Below are 23,203 nucleotides of genomic sequence, written 5' to 3' on the forward strand. Positions count from 1 at the left end.
TGCGTCCCAGGGACCGAGATGATCAAATTTAAAAAATAATAAAATACACTGGTTTCTAATAAGAGAAAATCAAGAGTTGAGGAACATGGGACAGCCGGTTCCCTCGTGTTCCTTTAAATGTCACAGTGGAAAATTACTTGGGGTTCCTTTGCCGTGTGTGATGTTCCTGCAGTGCGTGCGACCCTCCCGAGCGGCAGGATGGGCCATGCTGCACAGAGGGGACGTTAGCCTGAAGAGCCGCTGTATCTTCAGCCCCATCTCTCTGATGCCAGATGTTTTCCCCGTGGCCTCCTCCCTGCACCCGAGCATCTCAGGCTGTCCTCGGTCCCCATCTCTGGTGTCACCCAGCACCCTGAGCAGCACCCATCCTCCCTTGGCGGGGCTGAGAAGTAGAGCTTTCCTTTAACACTTCCTGGACAGAAGCGTGGGAGCTCCAGGTGGAACTATCGGCTTGTGTACACAAATAGTGACTGTGTATCTAGGCAGGCGAGGCAAAGCCACGCGATCAATGGCCAGCAATACTAGGTTGTTGGCCAACTTCCCTATTTTTATCTGGATGTGCTTTCTGGGCGGAAAAAGGATGCCTGGGAAAACCCAGGTGTGTGACAGCTCCACTTCACGTGGCAAATACCCTGAGGTATTCCCCTCCTCGAAGACTAGTCCTTACTGGCACAGCATCCACAGGGGAACTGGAGCGGGAAGTGATCTGGAGCCAAGTTAATCACTTTCAGGGCGAGTTAGTTTTAACCGTGAGCAAGGACTGACCCAGTTCTCCCCATGAAGACAAGCCGTGCTGGCGTGGGGAGCAGGAGGTTGGGGCTGGCAGGAGGATTGGGGTTTGCTTTTTGTGGCAGTACTGGTTTGGCCCAAACTTGCGATACGAGTGAGGCCATGAGCAGAGGAGAGCAGCCAGACGTCAGGAGGTGAGGTGTTCTTCACATGGAACAGCATCTCCACCAGACAATGCCTGCAGGTCAAAGACTGCTGTGTTCATGGGTCAGTAATGAATGTTCTTATGTTTCTTGAGATACGGAGACCAGAAGGGAGCTCCAGACTCCCCTAGACGTGAGTTAGTTGTATAAGTAGGAATGAGCCTGGGCTTTTAGTCATTCTGGAACAGGTGAGTATCTCACATACTGAGGTCTTGGACTCCGGGCGCGTCTACGTAGATGTCTGTGTCTTGGAGAGGCATCTGTCTCCATGAACACCCCAGCATGAAGGACCCATGCTTCTTTCTCTGCACCTGGTGGGTTCTGCAGGAACAAGACATGTATTTGTCCCAAGGAAGGGTGGGCAGTGCTGGGGGGACCTGGCTCCATAACTGACCCTGTTGGGAAGAGCACAGCCCCCGTGGCTGCAGCTCGGGAAGCCTCCTGCCACGTGGTAGGCAGTGCACGAGGGGACAGAGGTGGCTCATCTCTGGGTGAGCTCGGGCACATGGGCTGAAGCTGCTGTGTGCTGGGAGGAGAGGGCTTTGGGGCACAGCCAGTCATCGTTCCTTGGCGTGGTGCGGCTCGTTTCAGAGCTTTGACATCACTGCGGGTGGTGTCAGGGAGCTGCTGCCCTCCTGGGATCTGTGGGCGCTTGTCTGTCAGTACTTCTGATATCTTCTGAGCTCTGGGTGGTTGCAGTAGTCAGCCAGTAGTTGTTTGCCTTCACCTTCATGAAAAGCTGCGTTTTGGTGGTGCTTGGCTTTCTGGCACGTGCTGACCTGGGGCTTTCAGGGGAGCAGAGCCCGAGCAGGCTTGAGGTCAGCCCGTGTCTGGAAGCGCCTCAGGAGCGCGCCTGGAGGAAGGTCCAAGGAAGCCCCCATCCTCCGTCCGTGCCTTTGGCCCTCGGCAGCCGTGTGCTGTCTGCCTGACCAAACGGGTGCATGGCTGCCAGCTCCGCTGGCCACGCTGCCTCTGCTCAGAGGTGATGGGACGTCTTTTCTTTCAAGTTACTTACTGAAGCGAGCAGGAGCTGAGCTGGCCTCTGGAAGGAGCTTTTAGCACATAAGGACAAGCCCTTAGTGTTGAACAGCATCTGTTAGCGGCGGTGAGGTGGGACGGGAGGGGTGCTGACTGGGGAGTAGCCTGTGTTTGGTGGGTTGGGTGGCATCGCTGCAGATGTACAGGAATTGTTGGCCACCTTCAGGCAGCCCAGGGAGGTGTTGGGGTCGCGGTACGTTGGTGCCGAGAGGAGGGGGGAGCCCTTGCTGGGGTGACAGCCCTCCTCTTCGTCCCCTTGCTTTGTGACCCTTGGGTAGCGCTTCATGAGTGTTGCATAGAGTGACCTTGCGCGTTAATTGTCAGCGTGTGTGCCCCCCGCTCCTCCCCTCTGACTCAGCAGCGGGCAGAGCAGGGGCTCCAGCCAGCTGGGCTCCCAGCTGAAGAACCTCTTCTGTTGGAAAGGACCCATCTCCTGCTCTTTGTTAAGCTCTTCAGCTCGCTCCAGAGTGTTGTGGCTCTCAGTGAGCAGAATCAGCTGAGGAATGGGCTGGAGGGGGCAAACTTGTCTGTGTCAGAAGCCTTTCGCTTTGAACAGCGGTCGCCTCCTTTGCCTGTACTTTTTCAAAAATGAAACTGCAAAATGCAATCCTGGTTTGTGCAAGAAAAAGTAATTTCAATTAATATTTGATTTTATCCAAAAGGGTTTCAGCCAGCTCTAATTACCAATGCATTGCTTTCTTGCTAATCAACTCTGCAGAGGGCCTGGCTGTTACGATGGGAATAGTTCTAATAATTCTCTATTCTTTTTGTTAATCACCCAAAGCAAAGTAGAGCTAATCCCTCGAGTCAGTTGTCTTTTATGCATTTTTTTTTAAACTTCCTGTGTTACGTAATTCGTCTCTTAATATAAAAGGGTCTTGCATTCATAACTTCACACGCTGGGGGGTTATAGGCCAGCTTCTAATTGATCTGTTTGCCTTGAAACACGTCAGAAAATTCAGAGAGTTTGCTCAGAGAGCAAGCTGAAAATTTGGAGCAGATGTTTGTTTTATAGGGGAGAGAGAGGGGGAAAAAAAAACCACCTCGAAAAAACCCTGGTTGCATTCTTGCTTTCAGTGAAATGAGCTCAGTCCCATGGAGGTGGAGAAAAGCTGTCGCCTCTGTAAAAGAAAAGGCAGGAACTGTAAAATATTAATACAAAGTGACTCTGAAGAGTGGCTTGTACTCACCTCATCCTTTCTAACTACCTGCCTCTTTTGTTACTCCACTGAGGCACAGCTTTTTTAAAAAATAATTTTATTTTTTTGAGGCCATCTGAGTAAGCCGAGGGGTTTGGAGCTCTTGAGAAGTGAACAAGCCAGAAATGGCTTTCAAGGATAAACAAACTTCAGAGTTGGAGCCTCCTGGGGTGCAGGACGGCTCCTGCATCGGTGGGTCCCCTTCCAGCTCCACCACCCCACGGCTGAAGGATGCGGCCCCTCCGGTGGGCAGGGGCTGGGAGGAGGGGAGCTGGCTCCCGAGGTGCCTTGAGCAGGAGGGTGCTGAAATTGCTGGTGCGGGAAGGTGAGAGCATGGCTTGTGACCATTGTAATGGTTAAAGCTTCCCCCTCTGAAGCTCTGCTGCGGGACTTGATGGGAGTGAAGGCTTTTTTGTGTCGTTACCAGTCCCCTTCCTGCTAGGATATTTGTGTTAAACTGGGAAAAGCGAACAAGCTCTACCCTGCCTCCACTTCCAAACTGAAACAGCCTCTTTTCTCTCGCTTTACATCCCTTTGTCATCTTTCTCTTCTTGGTAGCATCTTCCAGGAGGAGCAGGTTAGAAGACCCCCTACTCAGGCAGTAGTAAGACATGTCACAAATTACTTCCTCCCTTGTTATCTCAAATGCTTCTCTGCAACCTGGAGAGCAGCTAGAGGTTAGCTGGCTGGGAGACCCGTGGTACCTGCACCCATGTTGTCCATCCATCTGGTTCCTTCGTTTGCCTGTCAGCCATGTGGAAGGTATCAGTTTATGGTTTTAATCCCACTAATTAAAACGTGCTGGAGAGGTTTTGCATAGTGTCGGGCTGATTACTTCTCACCTACGCTGAGGGCCTGAGCGTTTCAGGTTTTTCAGGGCAGAAGCAATGTGGTTTGGCTTCCTCCCTGCCTGCAGGCAGCCGTGTTGGCTGGACACCACGTGTGGTGAGAGGAGCATCAGAAAAAGCTGGATCTGAACATCTGGCTTTGCAGAGGAGCACCTCACGTGCTCGGTGCCATCACCTCCCATCTCCAGGGGCAGTTCTGTCGTGGGATTTCATACAGGACTTTTAACATGCCCCATCTCTGAGCTGAGCCAGCAGTCGCCCAACCCAATCTGTGATCTTTTTACTGCTCTTTGTTTTAGCTCCCTTGCCTGCACAGCAGGGTAGTTACTCTTATCAGCGAAGCGTTTGCTCAGCTCCGTTATCTAATCACAGTGGTGTGCACTGCGAACATCCCGAAGGGACGTGCAGGCTGTTAACGATGCCCATCGCTTGTCCCTGTGTGAGCAGGCGTGTGACCTTCTGCATATCTTGCAGATGGAGGAGAAGAGGCTTGTCTGCAGCCTCGGCAGGAGTCGGGGCGGGGGGGGGGGGGGGGGGGGGGGGGGAGTTGATGCTAAAGTCCCGGAGCAGTGCGAAGGTCTCCGTCCCCAAGGCTTGCAGGCTTGCATGTGGTAGAGCAGGCTTGACCACCGAGTTGCCCCAGGGGTGCAGCCTTCGTTTTAATTTTTGTGACCCTGGGAACTTGGGCACTGCTCTTTGGCTGGGACCTTCCCCTCCAGAGAGTGCTGGGACCGTGGTGTCCCTTGGGAATTGACCCCAGTGACACTGCTGCACCGTGATGGGCAGTCTGGCCAGGATATAAGACTTTCCCACACTTGGGATGGAGCAGGAGCTCTGTGAGTACAAGTGCTCAGTTGAGACTGCCTTACAGTTTTGGCTACAAGCTTCTGCTCGTGTCCTGTCCTCACCAGCTGGTAACTTCTGAAGCTGCTGGAAGTGGAGCATGTTTGATTGTATGTGTCCATCTTCCCTGTCTCTGCCAAAGTGGGATCCTGCTGGGGTTGGCATTGCAAACGGTTTGTGCTGAGCATCTCATCCAGGCCGTGAAACTGGCTGGAAGGAGCTGTGAGACTTCTTCCTGATCAACCTGCCCTCGAGCACAGCGACTGCCAGTCCTGCGTGGCTGTAGAAATACAGCAGGACCACACAACTGGGGGGCCACAGTTCGTTAGATGAAGGGACCAACAGCAATAATCTCTGCTTAATGGGATGTCAACCAAAAGCTGGGCTGGTGGTTTGGGTTCAGAGGTATGTGACTGCTCCTCAAAGCTGGGTGGCCTGGCTGGGGCTGGGTTGGTGGGACCTCATGTAAAGCACACGATAAAGGACGGGTGCGGGGAGTCCAGGAAGAGCTTGCAGAATGTGGTGAGGAAGTGTGGGGCTTCCATCACAAAAACCCTGTGCAGCTCTGCATTTAAACCACCTGCTGAACCTTTTTCTGCAGTAAAAGGAAATGTCTGAAGTCAGTGGAGAAGGCTTACTTTCTTTTCTTGTGTGTTCTGAGGTTTAAGGGCAGTAGAAATCAGCTGGGCTTAAATTTTGAAGTACTTACAATGCTTTTGAAAAGTTGCCCCCCCACATCCTCCCCTCTTCTTGGACAAAGAAGCTTGGAGAGCAGGTGGCGGAAGATGATGCTGAGATAGAGCAACTGGAAGGATACCTATCTAGAGAAGGATAAAAGAATAAAGGTTTGTGTGTTCAACAGATACCTGCAGCTGTATGGAGAAAATGATTTGGTATCTGACAGCCAGGGATGCTCACAGAAACCTCAGACCATCCCAGCAAACACGTACCTGTGAGGTTTTTGGGCTCACTTGGTCACGGTGTTTGCTACTGCTGGGTCTCTCCTGCTGGTATTGCATCAGAGATCGGTTTAATATCTAGCACATCCTCTGCGTGGTGACTGTATCCTGCCGTGCACAGGGGTGGGTGGGTGATCTCATGGCTCTTCCTCCATTCCGACGTCCCTGCTCATCTGTTCCACTGAACGTGGCTTCTCTCGGAGGTGTTACATCAGGCAGTGGTGGGAGGATGTCTCCCAGACCGGGGAGAGCCCTCAGGAGGGGGACACAGTGACAACAGCCATTCCCGAGGGGACTCTGCAGTGCTGGAGAAATCTTTCCTTCAAGACAGTTTTAATCTTTCAGCTTTGAGGATTTTTATGTAGCACAAAGAGCTGTTTTACATGGAAAAAGCTTTTTGACATCAATTTAAATGAGAAACTTCCTCATTTCTGAGAATTTTCTGCCTTTCTGGAGATCCCCCAGCACGTGGAGCTGCAGGTATGGCTGTCTGCTTCTGCGCAATGGCTGTGCCAGGCTCATCCCTCCTGTCCCAGCTCTCCTTATTTCTGGGCACCTTGCTGCCTCTCCATACATCCCTGTCCCAGATCAAACACCTTGATACATCAGATGGCAGGAGGACACATAATTATGGAGCACCCTAGGCACCCAAAAGGCCAAGGGCTGGCATGTCTAGCAGAAGCTGGCAACTCTAAATCTGTAGAAGTCAGCAGAGCTTTGCGATGTTGGCAGCCCACACTCTGAATGTCTCTGCTGGAGCAGCTCCCCTGGGGGGCCGGGCTGAGAGAGTTGGGGGGGTTCAGCCTGGAGAAGAGAAGGCTCTGGGGGGACCTTTGAGCGGCCTCCCAGGGCTTAAAGGAGGGACAGGAGAGGTGGGGATGGACCCTTTATCAGGGGGTGTGGGGATAGAAAGAGGTGTAATGGTTTTAAATTGAAAGAGGGGAGATTGAGATTAGATACAAGGAAGAAGTTCTTCCCTGTGCAGGGGGTGAGGCGCTGGCCCAGGGTGCCCAGAGCAGCTGTGGCTGCCCCCTCCCTGGAAGGGTTCAAGGCTGGGTTGGACGGGGCTGGGAGCACCCTGGGCTGGGGGAAGGGGGCCCTGCCCGGGGGGTTGGAACGAGGTGATCTTTAAGTTCCCTTCCAACCCAAACCATTCTATAATTCTGTGATTTTTAAACTGCTTTTCAGCTCCATCTCTGCTGCCTGTGTGGTCTGGTGGCTCTTCAGCTCTATTTGGAGCTGGGGGTCCTGAACGGGGCTGGCTGGAGAGCTGTGGAAAGCCTTCCAGAGTCCAGAACAGACCCCTCCCTTGCTCTCCTCTGCAGCTCCTACCTTCTGTTTGCAAACACTTGTGGTTCTGAGGTTTTGGTCCATCGTGTCTTCTTGTGCTGTTAATACGGTGCCCCAATGCACGCCTGGCCGCCCACAGGCAGGCAAACCCACGTCGTTGTTTTAAAATTGGCCTGGCGAAGGTTGTGGTCCAGCACGTGAGCTTCCATGAATAAGATGCTTTGCTGAACTGACTTAGTCTGCTGGCCTTGAGGTTGAAATGGCTAACAGCCATGGCAGAAGGGGCAGGACCGTGCTTTACGGGTTGTTTTTTCTCCCCAACCCATTACAAACACATTTATTTTCTTTTTCTTGGAATGTGACTTTTTTTTCTGCCTTGACACATGAAATCATCGCGCCCAGACCTATACTGCCTTGTGTTTGCAGCTCAGCCTCTGCTCACCCCCAGCCTTTACCCCGGGGCGGGGTGCGTGCAGGACTGCTGCCTTCCCACGGGGGAGCAACCCGCGGGGTGAATTGTCCTCAGGGACTGAAGTAGCCTCCGGTTGCCTTTTCCCTCGTAACTTCAAAACCCATCTCCCAGGAGCTGGATGCGCGGTCACCGTGGTGCCTGGAGGGACGGGAGCGGGAGGGCCCCCACGCTCTCGGTGCCCCGCAGCGATGCTGGGGCTGCTCCGCTGCCTCCTGACGCCGTCAGCTGCTCCGTCCCTGCTGGAGCTTCCCCGACTTGCACCCTGCTCCTCTCCTCCCGGGCTCGCACTGTTCAGGGCCCCATCCTGCTCCGCGTGAGCATCTATCCGCACTAGGGCCAGACCAGCCAGGGTTGGAAATCATTGTCACTGAGAGGGGACATCAGGGAAGGCTGTCGCAGCAGGCTGTGCTCCGTGGGGATGCTGGGTAGAGCAGCTGCTTGAGAGTCTTTTTCCTGTTTACTTGCTCCCAGAAGTGCTGGGTGATGTGGCGGTTAAAGGACATCCCTCCTGCATGTGCCGGTGCGTCCTTCATCCCTCCTCCTCCCCCTCTCTGGGGGGTGTCTCTGCACCTGCGGTCCCTGGCCTGATAACGGGGGTGGCTGTGGGCGGGGGCTCGGCAGTGTCAGGAGCATGGATGTCCAAGAGGACTTTAACCCCCTGGGCACCCTGCCCTGTAAATCTGCACCCCATAGATCTGCTTTCCAGCTGGTGGAGAGGTGGGATGGGGGGTGGCTCAGTTCGTTTGCTGAGCGTTTGGGTGGTGCCTGACGTGGTCCTTCTCGGTGTGAGCGGAAGGCAAGGCTCTCGTGCTCCGGGGCTGCATCAGAGCAGAAGCAGAGGCCCTGCTGCCTCGCCTCTCCACGCTGCCGTGCTCGGGTACCTCTGCCAGCGCCTGTCCCGCAGGCGTCACTCAGCCACCTCGCGTTCCAATGGCCAAGATCCCTGGGTGTTCTGGATACGCCCTCTCCTTTGAGCCTTCAGTCCTTGTCCTGCTAATCCTTGCCAGCTCGCGACCCTCCTCAACTTCAGAGGGCCAGAAAGGTCCCAGAGCAGGCCCCGAGCAGTGCCAAGCTCCCCAGGCTTGCTGGGTCACAGCTTGGCTCTACATCCCAGAAAAGCAGCAGAACTTGGTTAGGTTGGTTGTTTTTTTTTCCCCCTTTTCAGTGTCGCATCTATGTCATTCAGTGCATTGTGTCAGCCTGTTCTCAAGTGTGGTCCCCATAATCGCTAGAAGCTCAGGCTCTGGGGCGTACTATGAAAAGGCTTAGAGATGAGGGTGTGAAATTTTGGATCACTGTCACATCAGATTTGGTGTGAACCATGGAGCAGGTCAGTGTGCAAGCAGGAGGAGGTCTCCAATTCTGCAGACCAAATAAATCCCAGGTGATGTCATTAAGAAAAAAACAAACCCATGTGCTAGAGGAGCCTGGTGTGAAGACCATCACCGAGAGTTCCTGCTTCTCCCACGTAAACTGAAGATAATGGCTCTCTTCTAGGGCACTGTGTGGCTTAGGTAGCATCTGCTCAGTGACTGGAGATCTTCAGTTTGACAGTGCTGTAACAAGGTGCCATTGACTGGTTATCAGCCCTACTCTTGCCTTGGCGGTGGAAGGTGAAGCCAGCACCATCAGTGGTCCCATCACAGTCAGTGCGGATAGAGCAAAACTGGTGAAAAGGGAAGAGGAGGTTGATTGTTTCAATTTTTAACCATTTTGGGACAGAGAAGGTTTGACTTCATCAGCAGCTGTTCTGGTAACTCTGTCAGCCTCTTTCTCTGGTTCATGGCATGGCAGGTGGAAGGGACGGGCATGGAGAGCCCGAGGAGGAGGTGACGTGAGGAGGTGCCTCAGCTACTCCTTGTGTTATCGGTGGAGACGGTACGGCCCTCTGGGGCTTCTCCTGCAGATAATGGCACACAGGGAGATGTAGGGGAGGGCATACATCTGGAAATCACATCTGTGCTTTAGTGAATACTCAGTCCTTGCTGTCTCAAAACAGCTTTTGAGTTGAGCATGGTGAGGGAAGAGGTCAGGCTGTTGTGGTGACCTCGAACGGCTCAGCAGCAGAGGGGATCTTTATCCTACTCTTCTCTTCCCAACTTTAGCCAGACACCGAAGAGCTCAAGCCCTGGTAGGGGTGGGAATGAGCCATCTCCCTGCTGCTCATTAAATGTCCTGGCCAGCAGTCATCTTTGCTGTTAAATCACTGTCACGGAAACTTGATTGCATCATCTGGTGGGATAGATGAAAACTGAGTCATGGCATCTGAACATCACTGGCATTTGCTGACAATGTGACCAATCTTTTCTGTCCCTCAGTTTTCACTCCTTGCCTTTGTGCCCTGTCCTGGGGACAGTGTGTTGCTACTCTTGTCTCCATTTGATTTCCAGTGGGGCACGACTCCCCAGGCATGAAAGAATCAATAAGGCAGCGACGTTAGATGCAAAAATCCTCAAAGGGCTCCAAGGAGAGCTTGCTGCTGTTGGACACCCAGGTCCCCAGATCCATCTCTGCCAGGGCTTCCTTGCTGGCCCTGCCAAGCTCCCGGCTGTCACACTGTGAGCTGTGCCTTTGACTGCCTTGGGCTCTCAGGAACTGCTGGTTTGCCATGTCTGCCCTCCTTTCCTGCTTTTTTTTTGCCAGTCTGCTTGGTCCCACATCCCCTTCCCCTCCCAGGCAGTGCTGTCAGTGGGTAGGAGTCCTCCAGGTGGCTGAGAGTCTGGGGACATCAGTGACCCTGTGAGCTCAAGGAGAGGGGTGTGAGGATGTTACACAGAAGTGCTCCCTGTTGGGCTCTTTGATAGGAGACACCTGTGCAGGGAGCAGCTTTCTTGAGCATCTCACCCCCTTCCATGCCGAGCCGCAGCGCCGTGTCGGGTGCTCCATCGATCCATCCCTGCCCTCTGTGGTGCCTCTCGGATTTCCTTACTGCTGCGCGGCCGCCCAGGAGGGAGGGAGAGCAGGAGAGGCGGGCTGGAGGAGCTGTGCTCTCAGATCTTCAGCTTCCCCCATCCTCCCACCGTTTTATTATACTCCTGTAAGGTCATTATGTTTCTCTCCCAAGCAGGGCTGGGGGGGATGGAGCCCTTGCTGCCATGCAGGAATAAGGTCACCTTGAGGGTGGTTTACAGAGCCATCCCTAGACAGTCCAGAAGCACTGGTGCCGAGCTTCCCCTTTCCATTTGAGTCAGTGGAAGCTTGTGCCTCTCAAACAGACCAGGCTGATGACTGGAGGGTGGCTCTGAAGGCTGCCACCGGCCTTATTTCATCTGGGGAAGGGACACAGACTTCTTCAGAGCAGCGTCTGTGCAAGCAAAGACTGGGGTTTAACCTACCTGGAGATACCTCTGCTTGTATTTGGGGTGGAAGTGTTGTGTCTTCACCGTGCAAGATATGGGAGCACAAGTCCAGTGCTGTCATGGGTGCCAGCCTTGCACGTGGGAGTGGATACAGCTGGCAGCCCTGGATGCCCAGCACAATACAAAAATCCTGGTATGAAACCCCATGACTTCATGCAGACAAAATTTCCGTGGATGACAAGAGGGAACCCTGAAGCATCCCAGGAGGGGGATTGCTGGGCCCTTCACCTGATGCTTGCCATCTAGCTGCCTGTCTCCTTGAGCAGGGCTATGCTGGAGGGTCAGGATTGCTGGTGTCCAGCAAGGGGGAAGCGTGTACTTCCCAGACCCAGCACTGAGCTGGGTGAATTCTGCACCACAAACTGTGACTCTGCTTTCATACTTCGCAGACTATTCATGTTGCTCGGGGTTCACCCCTCCTCATAGTGCCTGTCCTAAAATTGGATGCCTGCACCCTCCTGTAGACTGATAAGTTAACCTCTAGGAGAGACCGCAAACTGCAGAGTGTTGGATGGTGGGAGGATATCTGGAGGGAGACATCAAATGGGCTCGCCCTGATCTTGGCTCTTCCCACAATGTTCTCTGCTGGCCACCCCAGAGATGAGGTGTGGGCCAGATGTCCTCTCTCCAGTAGTCATGGCAGAGATGTGTCTTCTAAGAAGTTTCTCCCCACCTATCCTGTACGCCTGTGTAGGGTCAGACTGAAGTGCCCATCCCTCCTTGGACTGCAAAGGGAGCCACAGTGACCAGCTTGCATGGGATGTTCCATTTCCAGTGACATGGGAGAGGGCTTGGGGGAGACTGTGAGAGCCAGCATAGCATCCTGGATGAGGAGTTCATCTGCTTGGAAAAGAAAGCCTGGCTGTGGGACTAGGTCAATGCTTTTTGCATAGAGCAAGAGCCCTGTGCCCTGCAAACACCCCTGCCAAAGGCTGTGCCAGCACTAAAGCAGCCTGAGGGGAAAGAGCAACTGGGAGGGCTGAGACCCATTCCTTCTGGGGGTGGCTGGAGGTGTTCCCTGTAATAACCCTGCTAACTAACTGCTGGCCATTAGCTGACAGTAGGTAGAGGACATCCCCCAGTGCATCCTGCCCAATTTCTTCCAAGCCTCTCTTCCTCCCTCTCCCCGTTGGAAAGGTGTTGGCTGTAGGTGCCTGGAGGCAGGACGTGGAAGGATTTTTGCACCAGAGGGGCTCCTGGTGCTTCTTCAGGGGCTCGGGCTGGGACTGCAACAAGCAGCTGTATCTTGGGATCAGTGTCCCACCTCTGCTCCTTTGCTTTATTTGCTGTTGTGGTTTCATATCTGGCTTTGGGATGGACGTACCAGTGTGGCGATTGTAGCAGGTGCTCTGGGCTGATGCACTTCCCCGGTGACATGTCCCCCCCTGTCCCCACGGCCCCAGGGGTACAACCAAGGGGGCTCTGAAGCGGAGGCTGAGGAAGGAGCCGGAGTGCTTTGCCTGAGGCCGTGCAGCCCACCAGAGGTAGGGATGGGTCCAACGCTACCTTCTCAGCGGCACTGAGGCCAAGCGGTGGCAGGGAGGTGGCTCAGGCCAGGGGGGTCCGAGGGTGAGGTGGTCCCTGGGAGGCTGAAAGCAGCAGAGTGGGAACTGCCAGCCTTTACATCCCCGGTCTGTGCTGGGCTGCAGGCAGAGGCTGCTTGGCTCACTTGGGGGATCAGCTTTGGTTGGTTTAACTCGTATTTTCTCGCAGCTGAGAGCGAGCAGGAGAGATGTGCTGGCGTCACAGGATAGGCAGCTGCCGGCCCACAGCTGCCGCTGCTTCTAGCGTCAGGAGGATGTTCGTGAGCACTCAGAGGCTGCATGAGGTAGAGCAGCGAGGTCTGGGTCAGCCTGGGGAGAGGGTCACAGTGCCCTGTAGCAGCAGGGGGATGTCTGGGCAGGACCTTGGCCTCCCTGCTCCAGCCTGTAACATGGGTGCGTGAGATGGAGGAGGGAAGGGTGGTTCTTTGCATCTTCTCCTCCGACCTGCAAAGCGATGCAGCTGCGCAGCGTCTCCTAATCTCCCTGCGCATCTCCTCTAGTTTCCTCTGCATTTGATAAGGATTTGGGGGGGTGGGGGGACACAGGGGAGGGAGGAACTGGAGCTGAGGAGCTGCAGGACACGTGGCCCAGGGGCGTAGGGGCAGGAAACGCCGGTGCCCGCAGAGCAGCCGGCGCGTCCCCGCGTGCCCCGCGTGGGCTGCTGGTGCGCGCTGCCGGCGCCCGGGCAGAGGTGCCGGCTCCCAGGGCGGCGTTTCAGCTCTCTGCCAAATCCTCCTGTTCCACGCTGGTTGACTGAGAGGTGAGCCAGGATGCGAGCTGGGATCCAGGCTACTCCCAGTCGTCCTGGCTAACTGGGAGCTCCCTGTTGTCCCGTCTCCAGCCCATTGAGCTATTTTTTTTTTTTTTTTTTTTTCCCCCAGCACCTTCTCTCTGAAGGTGCTCTCTGTGTGGATGTTGCTGCCTCTGGGGTAGGGCTAATGCAACAGTTGCTTCGCAGCACGATGCAGTGGCTCAGAGCAAAAATTGCTGCTCGCTGATGCAGGTAGCAGGTGAGATGAGGCAACTTGCTGGAGCAACCTGAGACACAGCTGAGCTGAGTCTGGAAGAGAAAATAGCTTTATCTGCACCTTCTCCTGAGGCAGAAGTACCTGCATGGTGCAGCAACAAAAGCAGTGGGACCCAACGGGCCCTTGAGCACCGGGGTGGCTGTGTCCCTCCCTGGGACAGTAATGGGGGTGAGAGAGCTTTTTACAGGGGTTTTGGTGCCTCACTAAAAGGGCAGCATGGCCATTTTTAGTTCACAGAGGATAAGGGATTTGCTGGGGCACAGGGCGCTGCTGGCTTGTTGTTTATGTTGGCTTCCATGGATGCCTCAGCCTCCTACCCTCTGAAAAATTAGTAAGGTCAAATCAGAGGCCTCAGCTGGTTTCTTGTTCTCCTGTCTGGATAAGCCATCTGTTAATGGCATGGGGTTGTCCTTCGGAAACCCGATAGCTGATGCACAGCAACGCTGATGGCAGGCACAGCGGGGAGGAGGATGCAGTAACCTCCCCACAGCGTCTCTGTGCAGAGACGTTGAATCCACCATTACACTGCCTGCTGTAGTGTCGTCGATTAAGGGAAGCTTGTGGGGTTGAGAGGTTAAGCTATTGTCACTCTGAAAACCTATACTAATGAGAGATGCACAGCTCTGCCCTCTGAAATATGTTTCTGATCGATTCTAATTAATCCTGCTTTGCTTCTTGTGGAGGGAATATAAAGTGCAGGACCCCACTTTTTGCGTTTGTTATGGGTGCAACACAAGACTGTAAGAGCCACCTTAATTTTTGCAGAATTCAAATTGCCAAATTCAAGCTCAGATAGTTACTGTCTGCCCAATTTCTCCAGCATCGAGGGTTGATGTGGGGATGGGTCCGTGTGGGGACAAAAATGGGGCTCGCCCGGAGCTCTGCAGGCGGAAGGGGCTTGATAAATAGCAAAGGGCAGGCGACGGGGCTCCAGACATCGAGGTGCTGAGGGCTCTGGCCCCTGTCCAGCAAAGCACTTAGCACACACTAGACAGTTCCCCTGAAGTCATGGGGGATTTTTTTTTTTTTATTTTTTTTTTTTCTTTCTGAGCAGTGTTGGGTTGCAGTCAGCAAATCCAAAGCGCTGAGTGGGTGCAGAGCAGCCCCAGGCTGGGCAGGGTTGCTTTCGAGGTGATAAACCATCTGGTAAATTCCAGCAAGAGGAGGTGGGCTGCAGTCCTCCTCCAGACTCCTGCAGCTCCTGATATCTAGCGCTGGCCTGAATATCCATTTCAGGGGGCTTCTGTTGAAATACTAAGAGGGAGATGGAGCTACATTATTCTCCATGCTGTTGCATAATAGATTTCTCTTATTTTTACCCACATGCACATATAAGTCATGTCTTTTTTTTTTCCTCTTTCTCGGCAGCCTATCTCTGGAGGCCTGACTGCCCAGCACCCCTTCCAGTGATGGGAAGCCTAGAGATGACCACAGAGTTGTGCTCATTGCGATCCACACTTGAATAGCAGGAAGACTTTTTTTTTTTTTTTTTAAGTATTTTTCTTTGCCAGAGTAGTGTGGAGGCTTTTCTGCTGCCCCGGGGCAGGATCAGTCCGTGTCAGCCACTTGAAGTCAGGCTGGGCTGGGAGTGACCATGTGTCTGTCACTGCAGCGTTTGTCCCCAGGGAGACACACTGCACCGAACAATAATTCTTGAGGGGGTGGTTGTTCTCTTGGAGGCTGTCCCCCATAAATCCATCCTGGAAGATAATCTGGGCTAAACCCTCTTTTTGTCAGCTTTTTTTATTTAATCAGTTTTAGATCTTTCCAAAAATCTTCTGGAGGTGGAGATTTTGCAACCCTTGGAGCTTGTTCCAGGGTGTCCTTATCCTTACACATTACAACACCCCATCCATCAGTGGTTAAATGAGGCTTAGATGAAGTTTCGGTTTTACATGACTTGAAGGGTGGATCTGGTTTTCATGTAACCAGAGGGCAATTTGGTTGGTGTTTGTTTTTTTTTTTGTTTTTTTTTTAATGGTGTTGAGGGTGGATCTGAGGTCAACTTTTTCTTCCTGATGCATCCCGCTCCTGCTGAAGGGAAGGATCTTTGCCCAGAAATGTGACCATGTCCTTTTTTATTTCCATAGTGGAGGGCCAGGCCTTTCTGCTGGTGGTAGGCTGTGGGGGGGGAGCAAAATTTGGGAGGCTGTGAAGGGCACAACCTGTTTGCACGGCCATGGCACGGCTCAGCATGCAGCGTGGAACCATGTGAGGAGCTTAGAGCATCTCCGGGCTGGATGGGCTTCGCTGCCTCCTTCCCAGAGCTTCTCCTGGCTGCTGCCTGCATGCCCGCCTGGGAGGGCTGGAGGACAGCCAGCGTGCTCCAGCCCTCCCCTCTCATCCCCTGCGCATCTCCCTGCTTGCTGCTGGTCCCGGCTCTGAGGCTTCTCAGCCCTGCCAAGATGCAGCGGAGTTTATATACCAGCAGAGAGCTTCCCTCTACCTCTGCTGTCGCTGTTGCATCAAGTTCTTCCTCCTCTTGCCACTGTCCTCATGGGATGAAGACCAGTTTCTACCTTCTGTGTGACTGCTGCCTTCCACAGCATGCTATTTGAGAGGGTGGCTGGGGGGAGGAGGAGATGTGGCTCACCTTGGTGACTTGGTTCTTAGCTTTGAAGGGTTCATCCTGTATTACCTGCCACTTGTTCCTCTGCCCAGGCGTGCATATGACTCGTGGTGCTGGGGCCACACCAGGTGCTCATCCCCTAGTCTTTGGCCTCATCCCTGGTAGGTCTTTCCTCCCAGCAAGGACCCAAGGTGCAGACCCATGGTGGCACACTTGGGCCGCTGTCACGGAGCCCACGCCACCACTCACCTGAGGAGCTTGCTGGTGCTGAGGGTGGTGGAGCAGTGGTTAGACGTCATTTCCAGCATGTGCTCTGCCACCCTCCATTCATTGCACTCACGGGGAACCTCTGCTGAGCTTCCAGCTCGCCTCTACTCATCTGCCCGCTCCTTTTTAATTTCCACTCCCTGCTCAAGGCCGGCTGCCAGCTTTCCCTGTCTGCCCTGAGGGGGGTCAGGGCTGCCCCCACAACCCTCCCTGCAGGTTTGCAAAGCCGCAGGGCTCTGCCTGAGTAAATGCAGGCGCTGGCAAGCAGATCCACGTATGTGGGATCAGCAGCCAAAGGCACTTGCTGAAGCAACCGCGGTGGGAGCAGCCAGGGGGGCATTAAAAGGCAAAGGTGGCCCGTGCCTGGGAGGGCACGCAGGCTGCCGCGGGCGCTGGGTTTCCTGTTTACTGGCGAGAGGGTGGCTGGGGTGTGAGGAGACGGCTGTGTTTGACTTGGGACTCTTGCACGCTGCAGTGGAAATAGTTACGGGCTGGAGTTTGGTTTATCGTCTGGAATAATGTGCCTGGCTGTGGCGGTGGTGGGGACAGGCAGGAGGATGAGGAGTGCGGCACCCGGGTGTGGGAGAGAGTGACTTTGTGTGAGCCAGGGGATGGCAAGGGGAGATGGGGCTTGTGGGCTTTGCCCCCGTTGCCTGCAGGCCCACAAGCTGCTCACAAACTTGCCAAGCTGCGGTGGAGCCGTGCTCAGCCCAGGCTGCAAAACCCACCTGCAGCAGGTTTTGCACCGCTCAGCTGTGCGCTCCCACAGCAGCGGGTCCTGGCTGGCACTGTGCAAAGCCGGGGTTACTCACGGGGCTGACACGAGCCAAATCAGGGAGAGAAAACCCCAGCGAGACCTGGGCTGTAGCAAGACGTCTTCCTCTCTCCTTCTCCCATGCACAGTGGCTCCCAGTCCTGTGCTGGAGGGGGTACTTGGGGTGGGACAGAGGCAGGGGCCGGTGCAGAGAAGCAACGTTTCGGTGCGTGCTTGGTTGGGACGGTGGCATTTGTGCTTGCTGTGCTTCTTGCTAAGAGTCATTTCCTTCCATGCTGCAAGGCGGCCGGGAAGGTATTTGAGTCAGTAGAGGCAGCGGGGTTTGAGAGGCTGATCTGCTGCTCTGCGGCAAGAGGAGGGCTGCACAAACCAAACCCTAAACCGCCTTCTCCCCAGCACATGCAGGCATGTTTGGGAGGATGAGAGAGACAAGCAAGCAGCTGCAAGCATGCGTGGGCTGGAGGTTTTTACCCTGCTCCCTCCGGGTGCGTGGTCCTCGCAGAGGCTGCCCTTCACCCTAGGAATTCCCTGCGTGCTTCTGTCTTTGATAAGTGCCTCACTTGCTCCAGGGCTCTCTCCATTGCGTGGAGTTTAGGTATGCAGTTTGTACCAGTATCTCTGCCTTACTACTTGCTTACTAACCCACCGATGCTCCGTGCAGCGAGAGGTGAGTGCAGGACATAGCATGCTGTGGCATCCTGAAGCAGAGAAGAGATGCTTGCAGTGTGATGCAAAGATAGGCCATTAATATTTTGGCACCTTCCTTAAGTAGTTATTGCCTGGTCAACTACCATGAAAACCCAGCTGCCAGTTCTTTCCCACTGCCTTGGTCAAGCCCTGCATCCTTCAAAGACAGGATTAGTCTTCAGCCCTGCTGTGCACGTCCTAGATGCAAAGAACTTAACTGTGATATGTTTTTTTAAGGGCTAAAATAACATGCTGTGTCACTAAGGACGTGGGCACATGGGCAGGTTATGGCAGGGCACTCTAACGTTTGAACTTCCAGCCAGCTCATTTCCAAAGGGTAGGTGATGCCTTAAAAAGTCCAACCCTTGCTTATTTTCAGGAGGTTGTCTGTCATCCCTTTGCAGCTCTAAAGAACTGGGTCCTTCTGTGTTCTTAGTGATGGGCTTTGGAGGGTTATTGCAGTGGTCAGTCTGGATATGGCCTGTGTCAGGCAACGAGTGGGCTGCCCACATCTCCAGCTGCACACCCACGGTGCTGCGCCGTGTATCCTACCAAGAGAGGGTCCCATGTTCCTCGTGTAGGGTTTGTGACTCTCCCCAGTGCCAAGCCCTGTGTCTGGCTTGCCGTGGTGCTCGTTTGGAGCGAGCGTCATCTCTCACGATGCAGTTCAGTGCTGTTGGCTGCTGCTGCGGGTGATGAGCAGATAGTTTTTCTGTCTAGTTTTAAACTGCAGTAAATTGAAATGAAAGACGAGTCGATCCACAGTGTGTGCAGTAAGTGGAGTTTAATTGGGATGAATTACACGCCAGGTTTGCAGTAATCTCCATCCCACATTGCTCAGAAGCATCATCTGCTTTGGAAACGTGACTCAGAAATGTTGTTACTTGATTCCCCCGAGCATTTAAGAAACTCTTTTTCCAGGAAGCAAAGATTCTTCGTTTTTTTTTGTTTTGTTTTTTTTTTTTTTTTTTCTCTTGATGCTGTTGTTGTTTTCTCTTTGTTTTATGGCAATGAGAATCCTTTCCCAGAATAGCCTCTTGGGAGGCTGCGAGATGCTCCCTTACCAATGTCTCTCCAGCTCCTCCTTGCTTGGTGTTTAATGCTCTGGCATGCTCACAGCTGCCCTTTGCAAAGGAGCACGGCTCTGAGGTTGCTGGTGGAAATTATCTGCTCGTCTTCTCCACGAGCCACAGCTGAAGCTGCCAGATGATGTTGCACCATCAGATTCATCCCCCACACGTGTAGCCGGGCAGGTCTGCCTCCTCGCCAGCCCCACGCCTGGATTTGCCCCGCCGTTCGCCAGGACCTGCCTGGGTCAGCTCTCGCCACCCCGGGCCGTCCCTTATGGTCACACTGCTGCCTTATGCTTGGTCACCTTTGGGTTGGCCCAGTGGGGACAGATGCTGAGGCGTGACACCAGCCCTGTAACCTCAGGAATATCCTCAGAACGTTGCCGTCCCCGTGTCCCAGAAGCCTGGTGTGATGGTGGTGCTGCCAGCACTGCCCTAGCCACCCTTTGGTGGGTGCTGCCTGGGGGTTTTCATTTGGCCATGGTTTGGTTGCTTGCAGTTCATCTTGTCCTCTTCAGCCATTCCCTGGAGGAAGTATGTTGGCATTATGGATGGGCGTGAGGATAATAAACAGCTCTGGCATCACCAGCCCCCGCCCTGGCCAGGGTAACATGTTGGCCAACTGAATTACCAGCTTTGTGACCCAGGACCCTGCCATCTCCCATCCGGCAAGAGATGCAACTTTCTAAGCTTTCCTCTGTAATTTGGGCTTGCCCCCCAATAATAACCCCCACCTGCCACTGCCACAGCTTCAAAAAGAAGACATTTCTTTTTAACAATAAACTCCATGGGACTTGTTTTATATGCATGGTACAAAGCTATGAGAGGTGGGAGCCCTGAGTTGTTATCCCACCTCCCTTGGCTCTAGTTCTGACCATAACTCACATACATTTATGTTGTTGATACCAGACTTCCCTGGTGGTGTCAGTAATTCAAATGATCTCTGGAGATTTGGCTGTTTTCATGCTTTTTCTAATGTTTTCTCTCTGGAAGATGTTTGACAGTGAGGTGGGGAGTGGGTTTCTGCGGCGGTCGAATCTGCTCCAGAGCTGTGTGGCAGATCCACCACAACTGGATCTCCAGAGGTTGTGCTTGGTTGATCCTTGCACTGTTCTTTCTTCTGTGGCCTTCTGAACACCGCCCAAGGGGTGATAAATGTTTCGTCCCTTTTTGCTGTCCTTCCCTAGTCATTTTCTTCGTGATGACGACACATGTCTGAGGGCAGGGACTGCCCTGGGCATCCTGGTGGTGCTCAGAGGAGCTGGGAGGATGCTAATGGGGCAGGAGAGAGATGCCAGAAAATGCAGACATAATTTAGGGTGAAAGTGGGGAGGGAGACGGCAGAGGCATCATCAAGTTCTTTAAACCAAGAATCAACTGAAGTTTCAGTATCTAACTTGAACTTGGAGAGGAGTGTATCTTAAATCTGTGGTCTTTGTAAGACGTGGTAGCTGAAAACAGGATTTCATCCAGCTGGGCAGGAGATTGTGCCCTCAGAGGGTTTACCTCTGTAAAAAAACTTTCTTAGGAAAAAAAAAAAAAGTTACTGTCTTGAAAGACAAAAAAAAAAAGTGCAGATGTGTGTTGGGTGGAGGAAGAGGAAAACGTGAGGTGTGAAGCTAAAGGGTGAAGGAGCTTGCAGTAGCAGTGCCCTCTGCCCATAGTGCCTGGGGATCGCAGGAGGTGAGAGACCCAACTGTTCTTGGGGACACAGAGGTGAATAGCAGGGTGGTGGCTGGGGAGGCTTCCTAGGGGACTGGCAAGAAGGGGCTGTGCTTACAGGCTTGCGTGCATGCACAGCCGCATGCGTGCGGCAAGAGATGCGCGAGATAAGCGGTGAGATCTCTGTGCTTCTTTGAAAGATTGAGGAGCGAGCTGGGGCTCTTGAAGGGCTTGTCAAAGGTGAGAAGCGTGGGCACGTGCTCTGGGAGGACCTGGGCACCTGTGGCTGTGCTGAGGACCAGACTGGTGATGCTGTGCTAGAGCTCTGGGTGCCTCTTCAGCCCGTGCCGTCAGCGGTGGCAGGAGGGGGCTGGGAGGATGCCATGGTGGGCACTTGCTGCCTGAATGCAGCGAGTCCCTCTGCGAGGCACCATCCCCAGCACGTGTCCGCTGTCCTCGGATGGCTGGCAGCTCTCTGCCTGGGCCGGGGCAGCCGTCCCATCCTTGCTTTCCAGCACAGCCGGGGAAACGCAGTTTGCTGTTGGGAGCCTGGTACCACAGTGCTGTGGGCATCCCTGGGTCTGCCATCATGTGATGGGTGGTAATCCAGCTCTTCATAGGACTAAAACCGCTTTATCCGTGCCCTTCCTTCTCCTCCACCTTCATGGGAATTTCAAGCTATTCACTGAACTCCCCTTTTGTTTTACCTTTCTCTTAGTGGATATTCGTGAAATCAAAGAGATTCGTCCAGGAAAAAACTCACGTGACTTTGACCGGTACCAGGAGGATCCATGTTTCCGACTGGACCAGTCTCACTGTTTTGTTGTCCTCTATGGCACAGAATTCCGGCTGAAGACCCTCAGCTTGCAAGGTAAAGCACTTGTGGCTGCGGGGCTGGCCAGGGCAGGGTTGGGCAGACACCTCATCACCACAGGACCCAAGCTTCCAATGCATCCTTCCATGAGTGAGCTGGAATGTAGCCTTGGGCAGATGCTCTTTTCACCACACCATAGTGTCTTTGGAAGAAGGTGACACTCGTTCCCTGAAGGGTACACATTCAACCCCTAGTTATGTCCGTTAATTTGCCCAGTAAATCCAAAGGTTGGGTGAACTGAAGCCCTTAGTTCAAAGGTATGCTTGAAATCAAGTGTTTTATCTCAGCTTGGCATGTTGGTGTTCGTCAGCTGCATTGTGGTAGCTGGCCCCACACATGAAGTGGTAAAATCTCACATCTGCTTTGCAATTCTGAGTGAGAAAATGCTGACAGTGGCAAACGGTAACTCACAAAGCCTCGGTACCTCTGAGGTGTTGGTCTCACCTTTCCTCAGCGCCGTGTCTGTTGACTCGAGCTGGCCTTGGAGCACCCAGCCTTCTGTTTTGGTACTGAAAGAGGGGAGGTTTATGCTATTGAGTCTCCTCCTGTTCAGATGGAGGACAGGCTCATAATCGCTGGCTGCAGTTCAGCTGATGGACAATATCTTTTTGTGGTAACAGTACTCAATCTTGTGTCTCATTAAACCCATGTAGACAAGCACTGATGGAGGCAGTCATGTTGACTCCTTAATGTCCGTGGCAAATCTGCTGTCTGGCTAGTGCCACGGGACACGGGGACAGAGACAGCATTTCTGCCCTCAGAAGGGATGGAGCTGCTGACAGGGAGGTTATGGAGGAGCCGGCACACATTCCCAAGCAGGTGCTGGATTGTCACCCAGGCCAGCCAGAGCATTACTGCTTGGCAACAAAGATAACCCCCCAGCTCTCGGGAGCTGAACGGAGGAGTGTGACATGCAGGGGTAAGGGGTCCAGCCAGCCGAACATCCCATGGGAGGGGAGCAGGAGCTCGGCAGGGAGAGGAGCCAGCCAGAGCACCTGCATGGGGAAGAGCTGTTATCAGAAATAGGATGAAGGAAGGAATAGGGAATATAAGATGCTGGGAATAGTCCCAAGAGGTTTGGGGTGGTGGTCAGCTTTACATCCCTTCCTTCCATTTCTCCCGTGCACTTTCCACAGCCACTTCTGAGGACGAGGTCAATATGTGGATCAAGGGGCTGAACTGGCTGGTGGCAGACACTCTAAGGGCTGCCACCCCCCTGCAGATTGAAAGGTGAGGAACTTGTCCTTGTCCTGCACTTGTTTTCTTTTTTTTTTCTTTTTTCCCTTTTCTATCCTTTTTTGACAGAAGAAGGCGAGCACAGTGACAACATCTCATTCCCTCTCTGAGCTGTGCTGACCTGGCACTCCAGCCTCTGCACTCAAGAGGCTTCGTCCCCATGACCTGCTGTGCTACATCGTCTGTCGCCAGAGTTTGATCTCACGTGCACGCAGGGAAAAGGAGCTTTGCTACGAAATGGATATTTTAATGTGTGACCAGCCTGTATTATCTGTAGCAATTCAATGTAGAGGCATGTAGAAGAGAATACCTTTGATTTTTGTCTTATCTGTGGACTCGCTTTCAGGCAGAGACAGTTTTAAAGGGGGGGCAGGTTGTCTGCATGAAAATAGGGTAGGCTGCCTCTGGAAGGGGAGCAGAGCCAAGTTCTCTAGTGGGAAGGAGGGCTGTGGGAGTGGATGGCGTGGCGTTGGGCGTCCTCCAGAGACAGCAGGCAAACCAAACGGGCTTGATGTTGGGCAGCTGGGGCTAAGTGTGTGCATGTTTGTGCC

General features: G+C 53.6%; 1 protein-coding gene across 2 annotated transcripts in view; it reads left to right on the top strand.

Moving 5' to 3' along the window:
* PLCG1 (phospholipase C gamma 1) overlaps window positions 1-23,203 on the top strand; it is a 50,649-nt gene that overhangs the window by 1,977 nt on the left and 25,469 nt on the right. For both annotated transcript variants that reach the window (XM_042800786.1, XM_042800787.1), the window contains exons 2-3: window positions 21,261-21,413; window positions 22,553-22,646. In XM_042800786.1, coding sequence (XP_042656720.1) covers window positions 21,261-21,413; window positions 22,553-22,646 — 247 coding nt within the window. The remainder of the gene's footprint in view (window positions 1-21,260; window positions 21,414-22,552; window positions 22,647-23,203) is intronic.

The sequence above is a fragment of the Tyto alba genome, unplaced genomic scaffold (assembly GCF_018691265.1).
Source record: "Tyto alba isolate M040663 unplaced genomic scaffold, T.alba_DEE_v4.0 Super-Scaffold_33, whole genome shotgun sequence".
Classification (NCBI taxonomy): Eukaryota; Metazoa; Chordata; class Aves; order Strigiformes; family Tytonidae; genus Tyto; species Tyto alba.